The 25,837-nt window shown below is 42.2% G+C and overlaps 1 protein-coding gene across 17 annotated transcripts in view; it reads left to right on the top strand.

Annotated features, from left to right (window-relative positions):
* The window catches only part of LOC138764513 (teneurin-3), a 4,541,667-nt gene that overhangs the window by 4,512,968 nt on the left and 2,862 nt on the right, over positions 1-25,837 (top strand). For 16 of the 17 annotated variants that reach the window (XM_069940598.1, XM_069940580.1, XM_069940589.1 and 13 more), the window contains 6 exons: positions 2,429-3,303; positions 5,451-5,626; positions 9,610-9,845; positions 11,011-11,307; positions 12,402-14,013; positions 23,273-23,403. In XM_069940598.1, coding sequence (XP_069796699.1) covers positions 2,429-3,303; positions 5,451-5,626; positions 9,610-9,845; positions 11,011-11,307; positions 12,402-14,013; positions 23,273-23,403 — 3,327 coding nt within the window. Of the gene's footprint in view, positions 1-2,428; positions 3,304-5,450; positions 5,627-9,609; positions 9,846-11,010; positions 11,308-12,401; positions 14,014-18,158; positions 18,235-23,272; positions 23,404-25,837 lie in introns of those variants that run through there. The other variant, XM_069940688.1, reaches the window with a different exon arrangement.

The following is a 25,837-nucleotide window of genomic DNA, read 5'->3' as shown; positions in this document are numbered from 1 at the left end:
GCAGTCAAAGGACTCACACCAGTCTGTGTGCTGCTGGAAATTTACTCGTGGGAACCGGCTATTTTAATCGGGATTTGAGAGGTTGCTGAGGGCAAGTATGGCTCCCGAAGGGCTTCAGACACTGAAGACTTCCTGACTGTGTTGGAAGTTTGGATCTAGAGTTCAGCCTGCCGTTAGATCGAGCAGGAGTCTGCAGTTGCAGAGGCTGTGGGAGCACTGAAGGCGAATCCACGGACACTCAGTGACTCCAAAGGTGCTCCCTTTTGCTTCTCTTTCTCTCTTAATGTAAGGGGCACTGGGAGACACTAATGGCGACTTTTTGTCTGCCTTACAGCAGGCAGAAGGCAATTTTGCGTAATACTACGTTCTTACTTTTACACCACAATAAAGGAATCTTGAATCAAGAGCTACTGAAAGCATCAATTGAAACTCATGATAGATATCAGTGTATATGCTTACCCTCAGTGAGCATCTTCAGTGCTTCAAGTTACTGTACATCATGAATCGAAAAAATCAATTTGTTTTATAATCTGAAGTGTTCTCAGTCTTGAAGAACTACATTGTAGTGCACTGAAAGAAGATATAGACTCGAGATCAGTAAAAAGTGTTCTGCCCTTTTTAAGCATAAGCGCAGCAGAGCTCGTGTTTTATACATATCGTGAAGTGTGCCAATTTCTTATTGAAGTCCCACCCATTGGGAAAGTGGGCCAGGTGCTCCCTGTTAGATGCACTCCAAGCAGGTGGCACTTCCCTGTTGGACTTTAGAACATGATCATGCCTTTGATGTACAGAGTGCATGTTTCTGACACCACATGATTCACTCTTGCCAGGCAGTCAGGAGTCAAAAATGAGAGTCCATGGGATAATGATTGTGTTTCGGGAGTATCGCCCACATTAACTTTAATATGCTGCCTTTTGCAGACTGACATTGGCTCCATTTCAAGCAGTCAATGCGTGAATGAAATGGCTGCTTTGAATTCAGACATCATCGACTTCCAGTGAACAAGCATGTTGATATCTAAAGTTTTAAATGGGAGGGGAGGGGGGAGCGGAGGACTGCAATGACGATTTCTTAAAGTGAGGCTGTTCCGTTTCAGTAATTCTTATTTCTTTTGGTTATTTCAGGCAAGAGTTCAGACAAGCATATGTAAAGTCCAATTTCTAAGCAAGTAACAGTAGACAACAAATCTTTTCAAAAAGTTTGCTTACTGAAAAAAATATTGGGAATTATAAGAGACAACTTCAAGCTGAACACAAAGATAATTTCAGATTTGCTGTATCACGTAGGAAGTTGGAGAAACATTAAATTAACTTATTGAATTTAATCACATAACGATGGTGTCACGTTGCATTAGTTCAACTGATTTTCATTTGTAATCAGCATCTGATACTTCTCATGTCAGTGTCCAACAACAGTTGGTCAGCAGCGATGGATTCCAGTTGCCCTGATCCCACTTTTCCATGGTTGCAATGTCCTGGTGGAACCTTTCTCCATGTTCGTCACTCACTGCACCAAGATCAGCAGGGAAGCAGATCAAGTGCGAATGGAGAAAATGAATTTTCGTTGTCACGTTGCACTTAATGGTTTTGTATGCTTGAAGTAGACTTAAATATGACAGGAAATCACAAAAGAAAATAGGTTATATCTAAAAAAAAGAATGAGTAGGAAAATTTTAAGGTAATCTTTGTGATCAGCAGCCCAAAGTCCCTAAAATACACCCAAAAGTGTTCAGGAAGCATAATTCTTTGTTGACCAGTGATCTACCAGAATCCAGAAATGTCATATTTTGTCAAGTATTTATAAAATGAAAGCATTTCACTCTGATTGAAGTTAACCTACACTTTAAAACCTCCATTGCCCATGTGGATATCTGGCAGAAGAGGTCTTAAAATTAAGGGGAGCGGCTAGATAGGCTGGGGCTTTTCTCCCTGGACCATCGGAGGTTGAGAGGAGACCTTCTATAAGTTTATAAAATCTTGAGGACATAAGCAAGGTAAATAGTCAGTCTTTTTTTTCCCCCCAGAGTGGGGGGGATTCTAAAACTAGAGATTTAAGGTGAGAGGGTAAAGATTTAAAAGGGACCTAAAGACACAAAGGGTGGTGGGTATGTGGAACAAGCTGCCAGAGAAAACAGTTACAGTTGTAATGTTTAAAAGGTTTTTGGATAGGTACATGGATAGGAAGGTTTTTGAAGGATGTGATTTAAATGCAGGGAAATGGGACTTGCTTGGGTAGACTTCATTAAAATGGATAAGTTGGGTCAGAGGGCTTGTGGCTCAAATTCTATCAATCTCAGTAGTCGTGCTGTGGAGATTTCTTTGTTGATTCCATAGCCATCTGACAGTGGGTTGAATTCCACAGCTTTTGCCAGCCCTCTCCTTTCTGTGAAATTCAAAACCTTGAAATCAAGTGTGTTTCCAATCACAGGTACACTTAGAATGGCCGACTGACCTCGCCATCAACCCAATGGACAACTCGCTCTACGTGCTGGACAACAATATCGTGCTGCAGATCAGTGAGAACCACCAAGTGCGCATTGCAGCTGGCCGGCCCATGCACTGCCAAGTACCGGGAGTCGAGTACTCACTGGGAAAGCGGGCAGTCCACACAACGCTCGAATCAGCCAGTGCCATCGCGATCTCCTACAGTGGGGTCCTCTACATTGCTGAAACAGACGAAAAGAAAATAAACCGAGTGAGGCAGGTGACCACTGATGGAGAGATCTCGCTCCTTGCAGGCGCCCCCTCAGACTGCGACTGCAAGAATGATGTCAACTGTGACTGCTATCAGAACGGAGATGGGTATGCCAAGGATGCCAAGCTCAACTCTCCTTCCTCCCTGGCCGTCTCTCCTGATGGCACTCTGTACATCGCTGACATGGGTAACATTCGGATCCGAGCAGCCTCCAAAAATAAGCCTGTGTTGACGTCCATGAACGTATACAAGGTGGCATCCCCTTCAGAGCAGGAACTCTACATTTTTGACATCAATGGCACCCACCAGTACACAAAGAGCCTCATCACCAACGACTATCTCTACAACTTCAGCTACAGCAATGAAAACGACATCACTGCCGTGACAGACAACAACGGCAACACCCTGCGGATCCGAAGGGATCCTAACCGTATGCCCGTGAGAATCGTGTCACCAGACAACCAAGTGATATGGCTGACCATTGGCACCAATGGAGGACTGAAAGGCATGACAGCCCAGGGCCAAGAACTGGTTTTACTCACCTACCATAGTTACAGTGGCCTCTTGGCAACAAAAAGCGATAAGACTGGCTGGACAACGTTCTTTGAGTAAGCCTCTTTACATCTTCTAGTGTACCTGGAGAAAATGAAGCAAGCGTTCATTGAATTTTCTTTTGTTTAGTTTGTAATTTGTTTTTCAAAATGTTCCAGATTGCTTCTTCCGAGTGTTTCAAGCGATGACTTATATACGGAGCATGTTTTTATTTGGCCATGCAGTCTCAATTCCACGTGTCCAAAGGGATGACCCTTACTGAGCGCAATTCCTTCTTTTTCAATCTTTTTATTGGTTTTAATATATGCAAAATACATAGGTGCATATGGCAATCAAATTACAAGTCTCAAATAGCAATGAACAAAGTACATATGGACCCATGTTATAAAATGGAAAAAAAAGGGAATAAAACCATATATTCCCAAATTAAGAATCAAACCCGACCCTATGAGGGTTGCTGGCCAAGTTAAAGAGTCCAATGATAATAATAATAATTAAGGGGTTGTAAAAAAAAACCAAAGATGATTAATATACACATTTTGAAAGTAATTGAGAAAAGGACCCCAAAGAGACAGAAAGAGTGCAGTCCCTGACCCACCAAAGGTTGTACCTTTCCTTTGTGCGCATGTGTGTGAGATGCATGCATGTGGATGACTCTCCATTTCTATACAACTGGAGCCCAAATTTCTGCTAACAAGAGATGGGAAATTACAGCCCAATATAAACATAGGAAATGTAAGCTTGATGATCCGCAGTCCTTGGGGAATTAAACTGAAGCTCAAAGGTGTCGTTACCTAGCTTTGGCATCCTTTGCAGAATGAAGCAGCCAGCAGCAATTTTCCTTCACGACACCATTTTCCCTTCCTACTCAAGAACAAACATCTCGCAAAAGACAGGGAACTTTTTTTCCGAGTGAACAAGGGTAGAAATGGGGGTGGGGCAATTGCCAAGCCTTGTGTCCTGAAGAGGACCACTGCAAAATTCGAGGGCTTTACCCTTGTTCAACACTCCCAAAAGGTCTGCGAGTATTTGATTCCTGCCCACATTCACCCATACTGTTAAAAGCTTGGGTTCTGCTCTTAATGAAGCAGGCTTAGTTTTCTGGAACACAGCCAGTGTGAAAGATGGGAGACTTTGCCCTTGGTTTTCACACATGCAGGTTCCCATACTACCAGGCTCATTACCAGTGCTGTTCACTAACATTCTTTTGTGAACTAAATGGGTTATTTAGTATGCTGCATTTGTTCATTTTCGGTCTGGTATTTTTACACATTACAAATCAGTAAGTAGATTTCTTGCATTTAAAATAAGTATAAAACGATTTCCTGTTTCCACTCCTGGCTCCTTAGTGCACACAGACACTTGTAGAAACTTGAAGCTCTCTCTTTAAATTTTAGATCAGTCAGCGATATGAAACAAATTTGCCAAAATCTAAAACAACAGTGAATTTCTTCATATTGCATTCTGGAGTCCTGAAAATTGCATTGGTAAATGAGATGCATCAAATCATTTGATGCAACATTAACTAATTCGGTCATAAAAGAACAAAAAGATAAATTGCTGGAGGAACTCAACAGGTTGAGCTGCATCTGTAGAGAGAATAGCAATAGTCAACATCTTGTGCCAAAGACCTGCATCAGAACTGAGAGTGTGGAAGGGATATAAATGGTATAAAGAAGGGAGAGGGAAGGGTGAGAAGGGGCCAGTAGGTGATAGATTGTGGAGGGAGATGATGCTGGGAGGCAATCTCTTGTGTCTCCACTTATTGCCTGCACTCACCCTCCCCTCCCCCAACTAGACTCTTATCTGCCTACTTTTTCTCCTTCCTTACCTATCTCTGGCTGCTACCTACCAGCCACTGCGTCTTGATTTCAACCCCGTTGAAGAATCATTTTAACTCTCTCACCTAAGACTAATTTCACCCCATTTGGTCAAATCTCCCATAGGCTGTGCATGCTTCAAACCAATCAAGAATATGGATATTGAAATCTTTCTGCATGAGGACTGTGAGGTAACAGAGCAAACAGGATTTTCATCAGGAACTCATTTTTAATGGAATTCCTTTTGAAAACTGATCAAACTTTGATTTATAAAGTCCCGTATTATGGTGAATCAGAAAATATTAATGTAAGTGAATGAGAATTTTTTTAAATGATGAAACCATTCATATTTAGAGTGTAAACATTGTTCTTGTTTTCTTCAGTTATGACAGTGAGGGTCGATTGTCTAATGTTACATTTCCTACTGGCGTGGTCTCGAATCTCCAAGGGGAGATGGAGAAAGCAATCACTGTGAACATTGAAACATCCAACAGGGAGGATGATGTCACCATTACCACCAACCTTTCTTCAGTTGATGCCTTCTACACTCTTGTTCAAGGTACAATATACGGCCAATGTAGTGGCCACTGTATTTCACTGAGAATCACCTATTTGCAGACCATCAAACACATTCAGTCTAGAGCAAAGGAGATTGTAGCTCGGTTCAGCTGACTGATAAAAAAGTGGTCAGTGCAATCAAATGGGTTAAACTGGCAATATTAGCAATCCAACCCGACGGATATGGTATTGAAATTATTTTGGTACCTGCCTTGAAGCTACAGGTTCTCTCAGCAACAGTGATATTATTGAGGGCAGATGTTAACATGGATATAGACAGAGCTGATACAGGTATAACAAAGGTAAAAATGAAAACATCCAGATGTGAAGTGATTATTTTATACACCAGTTCCGGCGTTTAGGAGAATGAGAGGTGATCTTGCAGAAACATTAAAGCTTATGAAAAGTGGTAGAACCTGTGGGGATAATTTCTCTGGTGTATGAATCTAGATTTGGGAGCAGAGACATGTTTTAGGATAAAGTCAGCTATTTAAGGGGGAAATGAGGAGGAATTTCTTCTTTCAGGAGATTGTGAATCTTTGTAATACCTTGCTCCTGAGAGTTGCGGAGGCGCAGTCTGAGTATATTAAAGGCGAGGATAGGTTTTAGACATAGAGGGTTGGCGTGACCAGGAAAGAAAGTGTTGACCCTAGGTTCAATGGTAGAGTAGGCTCAGGAGGCAGATGCCCATCTCCTGCTCCTGTTTCTTACATTCCATATGGAATATAATATAATTTAAGTTCAAGTCTCCTTTTATTGTCTACATAATATATTTCAACTTTTGTCTGCTGTAAACAAAAGTCACCAGGAGCATTACCTAGTTCCACTAACAATAAGAGAAAGAGAAGCAAAAGAGAGACCCTTCAGAGACACTGAGTGTTCATGGATTCACCTCCAGCTCTTCTGCAGACTTCTGTTAATATTAGCAGCTCGAGCTCCAGGTCCAAACTTCCGATACGATCAGGAAGCCTTCACCATTCGAGGCCCTTTGCCCTAAGCATCCCCTCAAATCATAGTTCAAATGTCTGGTTCCCATGACCCAGTCTCCAGCAGCCTGTGTGGGTCCTTCAACCCATGAAGGCCAGCATGGTTGGCGTAGTGGTTAGCAGTGCCAGCGGGTTCGAATTCCCATGCTGTCTGTCAGGAATTTGTATGTCCTCCCCGTGTCTGTGTGAGTTTTCCCCGGGGGCTCCAGATCCCTTCAACCATTCAAAACGTACCAGGGGTGCAGGTTAATTAGATGCAAATTGGGCGGCACAGACTCGTGGGCCGAAATGACCTGTTACCGAAATGGGCTGTTACTGTCTAATGTCGCCAGGAGCCTGTGCGAATCCTTTGACTGCAAGACGCCAAATGCCCGCAACCTGTGTGAGCCCACTGGGCCACGGCCACGGGCACCTTCCCTGTAGGGTTATCGCCCATGCTGCTGCTTCTCCTCAGGGGGCGTTCTCCCCATTGCTGGCGCCCTGCGCCAGTCTGCTGCTTGCTCTGTGTCTGCAGCACCTCACGGTATGCTGCCGAGCACGAGCGCAGAAAATAGAATAATTCAACTAGGAAAATATAATAATGGAATAATTAGTGTAAGTAATGTTTGTCGTCAATTTATATGCGAGGACTTTCTTTTGTCATTGCAATCCTGGTGCTGTTTAGGGGCTAGTCAGAGGAAATGGCAGATCACTACAGTTCACTGATTGTTGAAGATCCATCAAAGAAGATACATCGAAGAAAACACTGCCCCAAGATGCAGTCATCTTGTTGGAAAGGTTATACACAGTTGGCCATTCAAGTTAGAAACTCAAAGCATTGCTCTATATTAGTGCTCCTGACATCTGCCCTCCAAAAGAGAATCCAAGAAAAAAATGTTTTGACAAGCTGATAAAAAATACCAGTGAAATTCCAATGAGAACGTGCATTTAGTGAATTTTTAAAAAAAATCTCCTCCTGATTACCCCTAAATTCAAGTCAACCTATTTCCCTGCTAACCAAAGTGATCAGGTGGAAAGCTCTGTGGTTTCTTAAGAGCGACAGAGAAATAAGCCAGGAAAGTAAAGTCTATTTTCTAAACAAGTACAAGGTAAAAAAAAATGTCTGGAATTTACAGTTTAATATCAAACTGGCTATGCATTTAACTTAACAAAGTCATTAATCTGCCTGATAAACAACTGGAATTTAACACAAACATAATGACTTGTGTTAATAGTGCCCAGTGGAATTTCAACCCCTTAATTTCTGTTGGAATGAAGTCCAGCATTGTATCAATTCTCCTGACACTCCAGCCATCTTTCCAGTGTCACTCAAGCAGAAACATCGACATGGTGCCTTGGTTATAATGCTGTGGAATCTCTTTGCATCAGTCACAGGGCAATAAATAGGAGATATTCAAGTGTGACTTTTAAGCTGATCCACTCGCTATTCTTGCTGATTCCAGTTACTTGGTCGTTGGTTCCAGGGGAATGAGAGAAATAGAATATAGATCGGTGAAAGGATTTTTTTAAAATCGCAAAATAGCAATACTCAAAAAAGACTTGTGAATCCACATGCGTTAGACCACGATAGAATCCCAGTTATCCAACACACAGGGGATTGTGGATGTTAGATATTCAAGTTTACTGGTTGACTTCAACTCACTCTTCCAATGTCGAACTAATACACCTGTATTAAGGATACGCTGTTTAAAAGACAAAATATAGTGCAAAATGTCATTGGAAAAAATATAAAGTTCGCATTGATCAGGTAATTCCCATAACTTATAAAATTTAAATTCAAACCCCAGTCTCTGGCGCTGTAACAGTGTTGCACTAGCCATTACGCTAACCACCCCACTACCATAGTTAACCCATGCCAATTTTAAACTTGCAAGTTTTTTTACCTACTTTATATGCCAGCGTATAGGATGATCCTTGAAACTCCAAAATGTTGCCTCAAAATCAGGTCGTCTTATACACCAGGTCTAAAATCTAAACTTTGACAGTGAACGTAGAACACTACAGCGCAGTACAGGCCTTTCGGCCCTTGATGTTGTACCAGCCCATATATTCCTTAAAAAAAGTACTAAACCCTCCCTGTCATATAATCCTCAATTTTTCTTCCATTGTTGTGCCAGTCTAAGAGTCTCTTAAATGCCCCTAATGTTTCAACCTCTCCACCATCCAGTCACCCGTAACACTCTGCGTAAAAAAAAAAAAAAATCCCTGATGTCTCCCCTAAACTTCCCTCCCTTTACTTGGTACATGTGTCTTCTGGTGTTTGCCACTCCTGCCCTGGGATAAAGGGCTGGCTGTACACCCTGATCCATGCCTGTCATAATGTTGTCCTTTTGTCTCCTCTCATCCTTCTACACTCCAAAGAAAAAAGTCCCAGCTCTGCTAACCTTGCCTCATAAGACCTATTTTCCAATCAAGGCAAGATCCTGGTATCTCTCCTCTGTGCCCTCTCCATAGCTTCCACATCCTTCCTATAAAGAGGTGACCGGAACTGAACACAATGCATTCAGTGTGGTCTCACCAGAGATTTGTAGATTTGCAACATAACCTCTTGACTCTTGAACTCAATCCCCCTATTAATAAAGTCCAATATCCCATAGGCCTTCTTAGTTATCCTATCAACCTGCCCCAAGAACTTGAGGGATTTATAGATTTGGAGCCCCCACTGTTCATCCACACTCTTAAGAGTACGACTGTTAACCCTGCACTCAGCCTTCTGGTTTGTTCTTCTGAAAAGCATGACCGGATTTTAGGACTTTAACTGTAATTGGCTGTCGGAAAGGGTCATGGAAACAATCATCAAGGGTTCACAAAGAGAATAGAATGAGTGTTTGTGGGAAAATATTTGGCAGGAGTATGGGGAAAGAAATGGGGAATAAGACTGTTGGATTGCTCTCCAAGAAGCATAATGGTCTGAAAGACCTTGCTCAAGTCCCCTCTTACTTCTGTGATTTACAGCCTCCCACATTTTCATTCATACTCATTTTCTTGTGCATTTTAGATCAGTTGAGGAACAGTTACCAGGTTGGTTATGATAGTTCCCTTCGAGTTATGTATGCCAATGGCATGGATACCAATTTCCAGACAGAGCCCCATATCCTGGCTGGCACGGTGAACCCAATAATAGCAAGGCGCAACATCACGCTCCCTGTGGAAAACAGCCTGAATCTGGTGGAGTGGCGCTTCAGGAAGGAACAAGCCAGAGGAAAGGTCAGCGTCTTCGGGCGCAAACTGAGGGTAAGCAGGATGCTCTTAATGAACCATCAGATGTCCTATCAATGATGGGGATGAAGGTCCTCCTTTTTCTATGATAAATGCATGCAAGAGTATTAGTTGTACACAATTCTCACACATTTGGTTTCATTTCGCTGAAGTGGATGGCATGGAAAATCAAACTAATTAGTTCATCTCTGCCCAACTTTCCCATCTGTCCTTGGCTTCGGAGATCGAGTAATCCTTGGGACAGGAGTAAAACAAATCCAGCCAGAGGAAATGTGCTTTGGCTGTGGATTAGAAACACATAGGACAGTATCAGCCATTGGTTTTGCTCACATCCCACACGTCCAAAGCATGTCTGGTTTTGACTGAAGCCATTAATTGGAATTATCCTCAATATATTTGGTCTGAGTGCTACATAGAACAGAAAATATTACAGCACAATACAGGCCTTTTGGCCCTCCATGTTGTGCCGACCTATATATTCCTATCAAAAGGTACTAAACACTTCCTACCTCATAACCTTTTATTTTTCTTTAGAACGTCATTGACCTATAGCAGAACAAAAAGAGTCACTGCTCTCCATTAAAGGAAAATTGTGACTCCAGCCTCCAAGCACCATCCCCATTCTATTTTACGGGTATTATCACCAGAAACATCACATTTTTACAGTACATCATTACTCCAATTTCATGAAGGTGATCTACATCACATTGATGTTACAGATGTAAACCAATTGCGCCCAGCCTCCATTTATTAGGATGCCACCATCCAGAGTTCCTCTATGCACTAATACATGATTATATTTTGCAAATGAGAGTGGATAATGAATCTATGTCGAACTTCTGTGAACCTCTCAAGAATACCAATGGAGCAGAGAGGGAGGCTGACACCTTGGGAAGAGATGAAAGCAGAAAATCTCAGATGTTTTGCTTATAATGAGCAAATAAAGCAGCAATTTAATGTTAAGTGGGTTTAAACAGAAGCCAAGCTGCCTTTTAGCATATAATGAAAGACAGTGACACTCATTTTTCACTTCCATTAACAACTCTTGTCAGCTAACTTGCACCAAGGAAGAGTCAATCACTCCATATTCTGTTGAGTAAACAGCTAGGTTGTCTGAGAAGCATTAAGTGGCGGGAGCATCAACACTCCTAATTAATTTGCTCTGGGCTCTTTTTATAAGGTGAATGGAAGAAACCTTCTCTCCATCGACTTTGATCGAACCACCCGGACAGAGAAGATCTACGATGACCACCGTAAATTTCAGCTCAGGATCCTCTACGATCAGTCGGGCCACCCCACTCTCTGGCTGCCAAGTAGTCGACTAGTAGCCGTCAACATTTCTTATTCCTCCACCGGCCAGATCGCCGGCATCCAGCGGGGTCCGCTGGGTGAACGAATCGAATACGATGCCCAGGGGAGAATTGTATCACGCGTCCTGACGGATGGAAAAACCTGGAGTTATACCTACCTGGACAAGGTGAGAAAGGAAAAGAGTTCACTGGCACAGAGCTCCTGATATTTAATCAATTGGAGCCGAGCTCAAAGCATTTGAAATACACAAAAGTGCTGGAGAAACTTCTCAGGTCACATAGCATCCACAGAAAGTAAAGGCCTTCATCGGGTACAACAGAGAAAGGGGGCAAGCCCATAATGTTGGTCACCCTTTACTTCCTTTGGATACTGCATGACCTGCTAAGTTTCTCCCACACATTTGTTCAGTCAAGTTTATTGTTCCAAGTTTATCATCTGATTGCACAAGAACAACCCGACGAAACACCATTCTCTGGTCCTCATTGCAAAACAAGCAGACACATAGCCAAATATATAGACAGGCATACACACATGCAGACAAGTATGAATATACAATTAAATAATAAATATTGTTTCATGGATGTGAATGTCTCGGATGGTTAGTGTAAGCAGTTCCTTTGTCGTTTACCATTCTCACCGCCCGTGAGAAGGAGCTGTTTCTCAGGTGGTGCTGGCTCTAATACTCCAGTATCTCTTTCACAACAGGAGCGTCTACAGAAGCTGTGTGTGGGGTGATAGGTGTCCTCAATTATTTTATCACCCTCATCAAACACCGATCCCGGTAGATCACGTCGAGGGTGGGGAGGGAGACTCTAGTGATCCTTTCCGCCACTCTTATGGTCCTGTGGATTGACCTCCGATCCATTTCTCTGCAGCAGCTGTAACACACTGCGACACTCTCGATAAAGCTCCTGTAGAAGGTTGACAAGATGGTGTCCAGTAGCTTGCCCACTTCAGTCTTCTCAGGAAGGCCAGTCACTAAAGCACCTTTCTGACAAGTGAAGAAATGTGATGTGTTCGCTATAGGTCAATTGTTAAGTTTATTGCTCTTGACCCAAGCATCTGCTCAACAAAGCAATTGAAACTAATAACATGGTGTTTCTGATCTGCACGTCCCAACAGATTATGCCAAGCTTTGCTAAATACTGGTGGATGATTTAATTCAACAAAGTCATTATGGCTCAGAGTCCAGATTTCTTTTGTCACATAATTTGTGTTTTAATTTCAAAGTTGGCAATCCTATTCTGTTCTGTTTTGCAGTCCATGGTACTACTACTCCACAGCCAGCGTCAGTATATATTTGAGTACGATTTATTGGATCGCCTGTCTGCAGTCACAATGCCCAGTGTCGCCCGTCATACCATGCAGACCATTCGCTCCATTGGCTATTACCGTAATATTTACAACCCCCCAGAGAGCAATGCCTCCGTGATCGTGGACTACAGTGATAGTGGGCTGCTCCTCCAGACAGCTTACTTGGGAACTGGTCGCCGGGTACTCTACAAGTACAGGCGGATGTCCAAGCTGTCCGAGCTCTTGTACGACAGCACCCGCGTCAGCTTCACCTATGACGAGATAGCGGGCGTGCTCAAGACGATCAACCTGCAGAGTGAGGGGTTCATCTGCACCATCAGGTACCGGCAGATTGGGCCGCTGGTCGACAGGCAGATCTTCCGCTTCAGCGAGGATGGCATGGTGAACGCACGCTTTGACTACAGCTATGACAACAACTTCCGTGTGACCAGCATGCAAGCCGTCATCAATGAGACCCCCTTGCCCATTGATCTTTACCAATTCGACGACATCTCGGGCAAAGTTGAGCAGTTTGGAAAGTTTGGAGTGATCTACTACGACATCAACCAGATCATTTCAACAGCAGTGATGACATACACCAAACATTTTGACACGCATGGCAGAATCAAAGAGATCCAGTATGAAATATTCCGATCACTGATGTACTGGATCACCATTCAGTATGATGACATGGGGAGAGTGACAAAGCGGGAGATGAAGATCGGACCTTTTGCCAACACCACCAAGTATGGGTATGAGTATGATGTTGACGGACAGCTGCAAACTGTCTACCTGAATGACAAAATCATGTGGCGCTACAACTATGACCTGAATGGCAACTTGCATTTACTAAGTCCAGGGAGCAGTGCCCGTCTGACCCCGCTACGCTATGACCTGCGGGACCGGATCACTCGCTTAGGTGATGTTCAGTATAGACTGGATGAAGACGGCTTCCTTCACCAGCGAGGAGGTGATGTCTTTGAATACAATTCCAAGGGACTTCTGGTCAGAGTTTACAGCAAAGTTGGTGGCTGGAACATACAGTACCGCTACGATGGCCTCGGTAGACGGGTGTCCAGCAAGATCAGCAATGGTCAGCACCTTCAGTTCTTCTACTCTGACCTCAACTATCCAAACCGCATAACACACGTCTACAATCATTCCAGCTCTGAGATTACTTCCTTCTATTATGACCTTCAGGGACATCTCTTTGCTATGGAGATCAGCAGTGGGGAGGAGTTCTACATTGCTTGTGACAATACAGGGACACCACTTGCAGTGTTCAGCAGCAATGGTCGAATGATAAAGCAAATTCAATACACGGCCTATGGCGAAATCTACCTGGACTCCAACCCTGACTTTCAGCTGATAATCGGGTTCCATGGAGGCCTCTACGATGCGTTCACGAAGCTGATTCACTTTGGGGAGAGGGAGTACGATATTCTAGGTGGCCGCTGGACCCGACCTGACATCACCCTGTGGACAGAAGTCGCCAGTTCTCCGGCTCCATTCAACCTGTACATGTTCAATAATAACAATCCAGTGGGCAAAGTCCAGAATGTCAAGGACTACATTACAGGTGAGACGAATGAATGAGAGAGTTCTGCTAAGTCCATGCATTGGTTAACAAAAGGGAGGAGGGGTGGGTGTGTGTGTGTCTACACATTCTCTTTCATCACTGCTCAGGTTTTATCCCACATTCCAAGAGGTTTCAGTTGGTAGGTTAATTGGTCACTGTCAATTGCCACTAGCATGTAAGAGAGTGGTTGAGTGTGTGGGTGTTGATGTGTGGGAGTAGAATTTTAAAAATAGGATTAGCTTGGAATAAAAGAGAAGAAATGCCAAACGAAGTTGTTGAAGTTGAGACAATGATTATGTTCAAATAAAATGCGAACAGGTACATGGATGGAACAGATTTAGGGAGGATATGGGCCAAAAAAAGATGGGTGAAAGGGCCTGTTTCCATGCTTTAGAACCCTATGACTCTGAGTGAATGCTTTAATGGTCGGTGTAATTTGGTGTGCTGACCGACCTGTTGAAATCCAGATTTATTGTCACATACATAAAAAATGTAGTGACAGCAGCTTTCTCCGCTGTATGATTTTGTGTGAAGTGAATCAATCACGTTACTCCATCTGAGCTGTTTGGTTCGGTCACGGAACAAGTCAAAAACTACTTAAGTCAGAAAGTTTGGCGGCAATTATTTTGACACAACATTTAAAGTTGAAAGATAAGGGAAGGTGTAAACAACAGGAGGCATGAATGGATTAAGTGAAAGGGTCTTGATGACACACAGGTGCAGTGGACAAGTGTCGGCCGTGGTAGAAATTAATGGAAATTTATGACGCAGGTGGAGGGCATTCAGCTCATCTTGTCTGTGCCTGTCATTGCCGCCACAGCACCAGGCCCGTGGTAAAGGTCACAGCGCTTCCAGTGCACATCAAAGTACTGAGAGGAGAGGAACAGTGAGTTCTTGCCACCTTCTGCGTGGAAAGACATTTCTTCACCTCTGCTTTGGCTCTGCTGCCAGGGCAAACATCTTCCTATCTATTCAGTCTTGGCCCTTCATAATTCAGTCTTCCTTCTTGTGTTCCACAGAAAATAACATTATCTTAGCCAATTATTGAAATAAACAGGTTAAAAAGCAGCAAATGCTGGAAATCTGAAATAAAAACAAAAATGTGCTGGGGATGTTCAGGGGTCAGAGAGCATCCAAGGAGAGAGAAACAGAGTCAGTCACTGTCATGTATGGAAAAATGAGGAGGTGAGTTTTTAGTTGCAAAGAGGGAGAGGAGTGAGAGAACAAAATATCTGACAGGATGGAGACTGAGGTGTCCAGGTGACCCAATAGCTCTCAGTATCATCTAATTGTTCATTGCCGATCAGTTTGGAGAACTGTGAGTAGAAGTTAAAGAGCACCCTCTCATGCCTTTTTAAGCACTTTATTCCTCTCCTGCTGCCTCAAGGTTTGGCACAGACACATTCCAAGGCCCGATGGTTTCCCCCAGATCCTTCCATTTATTATATATTCAATACCCTTGTTGCATCGCACCAAATCCATAGCTGCACCATTTTCCGGATTCTTTTTTCTTCTCAGCTGATCAAACCACCTCCTTTCCTGCCCTTGTTGAGAAGCTAGGTTAATGTGTATTTTAGGGGCAGGAACTTCTTTCCCCATCTCAAGGGTATGTCTTCATTTAGTTGATATTTCAGAAGCTCTGCAGAAAAATTGATGCTGGAATTCTGATTGGAAATAAAAGCATCTGTTGTTTACAACTCAGTCTGAGTTAAAGAGCAAACCTAGTTGCTGTTCTTCCGGATGTGTTAATTGCTTCCACCTTACTCTGAAACAGACTGCACAGTTTGATGTGCAGCTGCCATAACCAGGCGGAGCTGGCATTGTTCCACTTCTTTGTACTCAAACAAATTGCGTGGTAATCTGGCATTTTTATTTTGGTTCACAGTCAAAGCCAAACACAGAGGTGTGAAGAATAATTGTATATTTAAGATACCGTTTTTGACTTTTTTTTTAGTTTTGCCTTAGGTCCAAATCCATCTGGCAGTCAATGAGGCTGAAGTCCATTCATTAGCTGAGGGCAGGAAATGGGTTGATTCCTTGGTTTTCTCCATAGTTTCAAAGGCAACTCAAATATGATCCCTCAGGCCAAAGAGGAAGTGACATTCATTAGAAAGTGCAAGCCAGATGTCCAGGCCTGGACCCCAAATATGTTATAAAAGTGTAACCATCTGCTGTCCCAATGTTTGGAAATTGTGGTACTTTGACAAGTGGCTCACTGAGTACTGATTCCCATGCTTCCTTTAATGCAGTGGTTCTCAACCTTTCTCTTTCCATCCACATCCCACTTTGAAACCAGAGGAGCTTCCGGGAGAAATAGTGGCGGCAGAATCAATTTTATTATTTAAGAAAAAGCTGGACAGGTATATGGATGAGAAGAAGGTGGAGGGTTAAGGTCATTGTGCAGGTAGGTGGGACTAGAGAGGAGTGTTTGGTTCAGTGTGGACTAGAAGGGCCTAATGGCCTGTTTCCGTGCTGTAATTGTTATGTTATGTTATGTTAAGTATTCTCCATGCCATAGGTGCTCTGTGATTAGTAAGGGATTGCTTAAGGTGGGATCTGGGTGGAAAGAAAAAGTTTGAAAACCACTATTTTAATGCATGAGCACTAGTTCCTGCACTGCCATGTAAGACAATAAAACCCCGATTCCCATGCACCTTTGAAACTCACCAGCATCCTGTTTCCTGTGCTCTCTTTAAACTGACTACTTGTCCTTACTGGAAACTTATCATTCTAATGTGCAACATCTGAAAAAAGTGAAGTCTTAAAAGGAATAACAGGTGGCACGGTTAGCGCAACGCTGTTACAGTTCGAATCCAGTGCAGTCTGTAGGGAGTTTGTACATTCTCCCCATATCTCCATGGGTTTCCTCTGGGTGCTCCGGTTTCCTCCCAGTATTGAAAATGTATGGTGGGGGGGGTTATAGGTCAATTGGGTTTAATTGGGCTGCACGGGCCAGAAGTGCCTGTTACCACGCTGTATGTAAAGAAAAAAATCCAATAGTCTGGAAAATCTGCCAATCCACCCAGTCATGTTAGGTTCACAGAATTTTCTGGAAACAGAGCATCAGTACAGCATGGTGGAGGGAATCATGTGTTCCTGAAGCTGGTGGTGTGAGTTTTGTGGCACCTATACCTCCTTCCTAATGTTGTGGCTAGTTTCAGCCAGACTGGGGTCGAATCAAGGAAGTCCCAATTTCTTGGTTCACTGCAGAACTAAACAGTCCTGCAACCTATGGCAGAAACATTAAATGGTCTCTTATTGAATTTAACATGATCAATTGCAGAATGATGTCAACACATTGCATTTGTTCAACTGATCTAAAAATGCTTTGGTGCTGATTTTCGATTGTAATCAGCATCTGATGCCTCTCACGTCTAGTATCCAACAGAGGTCGGCCAGCATTGATGGATTCTGGCTGCCCTGTTACTGCTTTTCTGTGGTCGCAATGGCCAGGTAAAACCTTTCACCATGTTTGTCACTGACTGCACCAAGATCAGCAGGGAAGACGTCCAAGTGCAAATGCAGAAAATGAATTTTCCATGCTATGTTGCACTTCACAGGTTTGTATGCTTGTTAAAAATATGAGGAAATGACAAAAATTGGATATATCGAAATAAAGGGTATGTGATAGAAAAAAAAATTTAAGGTGATTTTCGTGATCAGCAGGCCAAAGTCCATAAAATGCACTCAAATGAGTTCAGGAATCAAAACCTTCGCGGTCCACTGTACTTGTCCAGATAGGGCGACTAGATCATGAAATGTAGGAGCAGAATTAGATCATTCCATCAGTCGAAGCTGCTCTGCAGTGGATGACACAGTGGTGCAGCTTGTGAGTTATAACCCCCTATTCAAGTGACCTTGATTTGCTCTTGATCTCTGGTGGTCTATATACAGAGTTGCAACATTCTCTCTGTAGTCACGAAATATGCTTTGAAGTTGTTGTACCCTGTGAGGGGTGTGCCTGCACACGTTTAATTGTGAGTCAGGACATCCGATCAATCACCAAAAGAACCTGTGATTCAAACACCTGACATGAAGTACCATAGAATGTGAGGTAATAATTCAACCTCAATTGCAAAATGCTCAATAAAAGAGCACTGTGTGTTGTGTTTTCCTTCTGAAATCCAGTTTCTTTTACTCTTTAGCTTACAAGAATTACAAAATCAGATACTTTGCCCAGCTCTAGTAAAGAGAAAATACCACAAGGGCTCAGCAGGTCAGGTAATATTTGTGGAAAGAGAAACAGTTAACATTTCAGGTTAAAGATCCTTTGCCAGTTTTAAAATTTTGCGTATTCATTTCAGATTTATCCCATCTGCAGTTATTAAAATTTATATTTACTTTGCATAACAATTGCACCATCACTCATTAAGGACACGTGTTTGGGAAAGAATTCTTACTTCATTTATAAGAAAAATCCTTTTAAAAAACAGTGTATCCATGCATGAGAAATTTTGATAGCATATTGACTCCATTAAAGGGCTTATAGATCTTTCACTTAAAGAATTGTGTTTGTTTAAACCATAGATCAGTATGAAGTTCAAATAAATTGATTGAAGTATTGGAAAAAGTTTGAAACACTGTGTAAATAAAGAGTGTATTGAAATTATTCCAGTCCTATCAATGGCAAAAGTGTCTTGAGTGTTTCTGCTTGAGAATTTTTAAAGCAGTTTTTTTTTCTGATACCCATTGCTTTCACTATTAAAATCCTCCCCTTTATTTTTACCTCAATATTAATGCAGACTTAAGCTCCTCCACTTATGAAACTCTCATCTGTACCGTTGTCTCTACCAAATTGACTCGTGAAAGGTCCTTTCTGCTGAATTCCCATCTGCCCCTCTCCAATAAAGTGCAGTTCTTCTGAAATTCTACTGTCAGCACCCTATCATATCGAGGATACACAACTTTGATGCCCAATAACCCCAAATGTTAGTTACACCACTCCTGTGCTTAAAGTACTAGACTTTTCTCTTTGTTCCTATAAATTTTTCTGTGTCTACAACCCTTGCAGAAATTCTTCCCCGCTGCAGTGGCATCAACACTCTGCTCCTGATCCCTTCTACTTATCCTCCCAATATCCCTTTCTACATTCGCGCCGCCAGCAGGCTCACGTGGTGTACTCACACCTCCTAAGCTCTCATCTCCTGAAGTCACACTCCCTGTGCTCACACCTGCCATGGTATGTTTCCACAGTCATGCCTGTCACAACCACACTTCTCACCTCCTGCAGCCATAATTCCTGTGCTCCTCCCTGCTACAGGCCAAATGTCCCTTGTCATAGAATATAGGTGGGGGAGTCAGTAACCCTTCAAGCTTGCACCACCATTCAATACGATCATGGATGATCATGTGATCTTAGTTCCCTACTCCTGCTTTCTCTCCAATATGATCTAGGAGAATGAGCACATAAGGTTTTGTCCTGGCAAGTGAATGCAGAGGAGTCATTGAGGATGATAAATGCAATCAAAACAGATGCAGACAGGCTAACCCACAATCAGAAAGAGAGCAATGATATTTTAGACAATATTATACAAAGTTGTACAAATCAGAATTATCAGGAGATGATCATAAGATGGACGAGTTCCTTGTGACCGTTGAGCTTCCAAAATTGGAGGCCAGAGATCAGATGAAGTTAGATGCCCCTTTCACAAGGGGGGCAATTGAGAAGGCTCTGAGCACCTTGCAGTCTCCGGGGGAGGATGGGTTCCTGCCTGTTCAATTGACAATTTAAGGATTTGCTTATGCCTCTTATGATGGACTGGGTAGTGGAGAGTCAGACTTTTCTGGACTATTTTTCAACAGCTATTATTAGTGTTGCCAAAGAAGAATAGGGACCCATTAAAAACTTCATTGCATAGGCCTATCTTGCTTCTGAATGCTGATTACAAGATATTGGCAAAGGCTTTAGCCAACAGACTGGGGCAATATTTACCTAAACTGATACATTCAGATCAGGTTTGATTTGTTAAAGGAAGACATCCTGCAAATAATCTGGGTAGGCTATTAAATATAACACATATGGCTAACTTAAAGTCTCTTTGGGCACTGAAAAGGCACTTGATCAGTTAGAATGGCCTTTTTTTATTTAAATCTTTGGAAAAATTTGGTATAGGTAGGATATTTTAAAATTGGATAAAATTCTAAGCTAAACTTATAACTAATGATCAGTGATCTTCCCTTTGAGTAGATTGAGTAGGCAAGGTTGCCCCCTGTCCCCATTGCTTTTTATCCTTGCAATTGAACCACTGGCAGAGATTATAAGGAGAGATCCAAAAATAAAAGGCTTCAGAGTTGGACAAGAAGAACATAAATTTAGCCTATTTGTTGATGATGTGCTGTTATACCTATCCAACCAGGTTGAGTCCTCAGAGAAATTACAAACAACACAAGAAACATATGGAAGGGTCTCAGGTTACAAAGTTAATATGGATAAAAGTGAGATAATACCATTGATAAACGTTGATATCAAAGAGGAAGTTGATGTAAATGGAAGGTAGATAGAATTAAATATTTAGGAATAATGACAGATAATAATTTATAGTGTTTATATAAATTAAATTATACTCTTCTATGGAAGATAGAGAAGAATTTGCAAAAATTGAAAGATTTGCTGATTACTTTGGTGAGAAGGGTTAATGGTGTTAAAATGAAAGTGATGCCAAAATTACAATATCTTTTCCAATCGCTGCCTATTTCTTTGCCAAAAAAAAATTGTTTCAATTACTAAATAATTGTATTAGGCAGTTCAAAATTTCATTGTAAAAGTTAAGGTGGGACTATAAGATGGGGGGATCTCAGGCTACCAGATTTCAAAAGGTACTATTTGGCTGCACAAGCTAGATTCCTTTCATCTTTCTTTGAAGAAGGCAGCTCCCTCCGCCCAGATTCAAATGGGACTGTACTCAATGAGAGAGGGACAGCAAAGTATTTTATTTATGTCAAGTGTTAAGTCAATAACAAAAAAGACAGATAATCCTCTATTAATACATATGATTAGAGTATAGCAAGAAATTTATGAGTGTGTTGGGGAAAAACCCAGGGATATCGATAAGAGTACCATTATGTAAGAATGTGTTGTTGCCAAGGAATCTAGGTAACAGAATACTAAACTCCTGGTGTAACAAAGGAATATGATATATTGAAGACTACTGTGCAGAGGGAGTTCTTATGTTTTTTGATCAACTAATGCAGAAATATGGAGTAGCTAATGAATCTTCCTTCTGCTTCCGCCAGTTAAGGTTGTTCTTGAGAGAGAGGTGGAGGCCAGCGTTGGTCTCAAGTGAAATTAGTGAAATGGAACAAATGATTTGGCTGGGGAATGCACCTAAATTTATAACAAAAATGTATTTTGTTCTCCATAGTGAAAGTGCAAAACCAGGTTTACAGAGGTCAAGAGAGAGATGGGAGTCGGACTTGGGTGTTATAATATCAGAATGATGTTGGTCTGATTGGTGTTTGGATAGTATGACATGAATTATAAATGCAAGATATGGATTGGTTCAGTATGACTTCCTACATCAATTATATCCTGCGTAACAGAAGTTACATAGGTCAAAATCTGAAATATTGGAGTTGTGTTTTAGATGTGGGATTGAAACAGGAATATTTTTTACATGCTACATGGTCATGTGTGAAGGTGAGGCCTTTTTGGCAGGATATTGCGGCAACATCAACAAGGATAACAGGGGTGGCTTTCGCGAGTGACCCAGAGCTTTATCGAACTTTATTGAAATAAGTAATAAATTAATTAAATTCCAACTTTCTTTTGACAAAGTAGCTTTAGCAGTGGCTAAAAAGTGTATATGAACTTCTTGGAAGTCTGACCCTCCCTTACTCATAGTACAATGGACTGAAGAGATGAATAGTTGTATACCTATGGAGAAAATTACATACAATCTAAAAAAACAAGTAGGATATATTTGTCAAGATATAGCAGCCATATTTTGACTATATAGGGGCCCAATTATAATAATGATAATAACAGATGTTTGTTACAAATGTGACTTCCCCGCATAGATTTTTATGGATAGTTTAAGTGTGAGCTCTGACGGTGTGTGGATTTGAATCTTGTAGGAGGTGGGGTGGAGGGTTTTTCTTTGTTGTTTTGGTATGAAAAAGTTTAATATATTGTGATATTGAATATTTTACTATGTATATGTATGAAAAATTAAAAATAAAATATTTTTTAAAAACCATAAGGGCCACATAAAATTCCTTCCAGCAAACTGTCCTCAACAACCTTCTGTGAGAATCCTTCACATTGAAAGCTCTCCAAGTGAAGATGTTTCTCCTTATCTCAGTCCTAAATGACTTATCCTGTGTACTTTGACCTCGACTCCAGCCCACCCATCCCCCCGGCCCCCCACCCCGTTATCCCCAATATTGGGAACAATCTTCCTATATCTAACCTGTCTTGTCCTGTCCAAATGTAACATAGCTATATGAAGTCCCTTCTCATTCTTCTAAATTCCAATGAATTCCATCCTAATCCATCCAGTTTATCATCTCATGGATTCAGTGGACATACCTCCCACTGTTAAACCTGCTATACTCACGCATTCTACAGTCACACCTCCCACATTCACAGCTTCTCCTAGCTACTCCTTTCAGCCATCACACTTCCCACAGACAGCCCCTGCCATTAGACCTGCCAATATCACTTATAAGACCATAAGACATGGGAGTAGTGATAGGCTATTCAAGTCTGCCCCTCCATTCAACCATGATCTGATTCACTTTCCCCTTCAGCCCCACTGCCCTGCCTTCTCCCCATATTCTTTGATGCCCTGGCTAATCAAGAACCTATCCATCTCTGCCTTATACATGCTTTGACTTGACTTCACAACTGCCTGTGACAACAAATTCCACAGATTCACCACCCTCTGGCTAATTAAATGCCTCTGCATCTCTGTTCTAAGTGGACACCCTTCAGTTCCGAAGTTGTGCCCTCCTGTCCTCTTCTCACCATGGGAAACAACCTTTCTACATCTACGCAACCCATGCCTTTCAACATTCAGTTTGTTTCAATGAGATCGCCACTGATTTTCCTAAATTCCAATGAGTACAGGCCAGGAACCTCGTTGCAAATGTTTTGAAAATCTTGAGGGATAAATTATAAAAGCCGATTTTGCAGTACAGAGAAATAACACCCATCAAAGAAGCTGATGTGTCTAGTGTGCCAAAATGCACGGAACACCTGTTTATCTTCAACCTATTGTGTGCACCGTTTCATCATCTCACAATTACATTGTCTCCACAGATGTGAACAGCTGGCTACTGACATTTGGGTTTCAACTCCACAATGTTATTCCTGGATTTCCCATACCCAGACAGGGCCTGGAGGAACCCTCATACGAGCTTTTAAGGAGTCAAGAATGGGATGAGGTGCCGGTAAGTTTCACCACATAATCAACCGTCGAATGGGTGCCCCAAAGCAGGCTGTTGGAAGTGCTGGATGATAGCTTCTAAAAGGGTGGGGAAGTTGAACTATTGGCAACTTCATTTAACAAAAGGTGACATTAAATTTATACTGTGCACTGTCTGTAATAAGCAGCGTAAAACGTTGGTGTGCATTCTAAAGGTGAAAAAGGGCAACTGATATCAAAATCCTTTTGTTCATAGCATTTGTGTTGAACTCCTACCTGTGTGCAGTTTTGATCACCTAACTGCAAGAAAGATATCAACAGGATTGAAATTGTATAGAGAAGATTTACAAGGACTTGAGGAGCTGAGTTACAGGGAAAGCTTAATTCAATGGAGCATTAGGGAATGAGAAGAGATTTGACAGAGGTATATAAAATTATGATGGGTATAGACAAAGTCAATGTATGCTGCCTTTTTCCACTGAGATTTAGTGAGACATGAACTAGTGGACATGAGTTAAAGTTGAAAGGTGAAATATTTAAAGGGAACATTAGGGGGAACTTCTTTACACAGGGAGTGGTGAGAGAGTGAAAAGAGTTGCCAGCTGAAGTGCTGAATGCAGGCTCAGTTTCGACATTTAAGAAAAATTTTGATAGGTACATGGCTGGGAGGGCTACTGAGGGCTCTGGATGGGCGCAGGTCTATGGGACTGGCACAGACTAGATAGGCCAAAGGGCTTGTTTCTGTGCTGTAGTGTTCGATGGTTCTCTTCCCGAAGACTCCATGGAAGGTTTAAGGGAAATGGCAGACTACTGTTACACGGTGCCACCGTGACCCACTCACTTGACCCACTTCCAAAACTTGAAAGTGGCTGGAGAATCCCCACAGGTCATGCAATATCTATAGGAAATAAAGGGTAACCAACGTTTCAAGCCAGACCCCTTCATCAAAAGCAGGCTGGCGCCTGAATAATAAATTAGTGAAGGTTTGAGCAGAAAAGCAGATAGGCATCTGAATGAAAGTCCTTCACTTTGTATGAATGCTGCATGACATAGAACAATACAGCAGAGACAAGGCCTTCAGCCCTCAATGCTGTGCCAATCTATATATTCCTTTCTTAAAAAAAGCATGCAGACTTTCTCCCACATTTCTATGTATTGCACTACAATCACATGCTTTCCTGTTTAAGTCCACCCCTTTGACTCCCTGCCCTGTGATGCCGGAGACCTCGGTTCATTACTGACTTCAAGTGTGGCTACGTGAAGCTTGCACGTTCTCCCTGTAATTGCTTGAGTTAGCTCTCACAATCCAAAAGTGTGTGATTGGTCAGTTGATTGGCCACTGAGATTGATCTGAGCATGCAGATGTAGTTGTAGAATCTAGGGGAAGTCTATGGAGAGCATAATGTGGGATTAATGTAGGTTTGGTGTTCATGGGTCAGCGTGCACAGTGGGCCAAATGGCATGTTTCTCTGCTGTATCTTGCTTTGGTTTATAAATCGTTACATTTAGTGGGCAAACAACAAGTTCAGGAGAGGGCTTTTTTAACTGGGGAAGTGACCGTTTCTTGGTCTAATAAGACATTCGTATGGTGTAGAACTACACAGCACAGTACAGGACCTCCGGCCCTCAATGTTGTGCCGACCCATATATCCCTTCCTTAAAAAAATACTAAGCCCTCCCTACTCCATAACCCACTATTTTTCTTTCATCCATGTGTCTGTCTAAGATTCTCTTAAATGCACCCAATGTTTCTGCCTCCACCACCATCCCCAGCAAGGCATTCCAGACACCCCTAACTGTGTGTAAAAAAACTTAGCCTGATGTCTCCCCTAAACTTCCCTCCCTTAACTTTGTACATATGCGAGTGTCCACAGTGTGCTCTGTGATACAAAGCAAAAACAAGCTCCCAAATCCACAGGATTATCACATCTACACCCACATCAGTTTGTGAGGAAATGGTTCTTGATTTTAGCCCTGGCTTCTTGTTCTGTTCTCCCTACCAGAGAAAAGATTTTCAATATCTAACCGATATTTTTAATTGCCTTTAAACACCGCAAATACGGAGCCTGCAATTCAACCTGGGATTCCCTGACCTGTGCTTTTAGCACTGTCCTCTGGTTGCAGGTGGACTGCATGGTTCACCCATCAGTTTGGTCAACAGTATTACAGAACCAGCAACCCAAGTTCATTATCTGGCACTATCTGTAAGGAGCTTGTATATTATCCCTGGTTTTCTCCAGGGTGCCACTCTGCAAAATCATACAGGGTTGGTTGGTTGGTTATTCGGGTGTAACTGGGTGGCACGAGGTTCATGGGCCGGAATGTGCAGTGTTGCTAAAAATTCCCTTGGAAAGGGGAGGCAGAGCTGACATCTGTAGACAGTGCTCAAAGTGGGATCTAATCAAAGCCGCTGTCACCCCCTTCGTCCACCCCCTTGAGAGAAAGATATTTTATTTAGC

Source organism: Narcine bancroftii, chromosome 1 (assembly GCF_036971445.1).
Source record: "Narcine bancroftii isolate sNarBan1 chromosome 1, sNarBan1.hap1, whole genome shotgun sequence".
Lineage (NCBI taxonomy): Eukaryota > Metazoa > Chordata > Chondrichthyes > Torpediniformes > Narcinidae > Narcine > Narcine bancroftii.
This window is presented reverse-complemented; position numbering and strand designations above follow the sequence as displayed.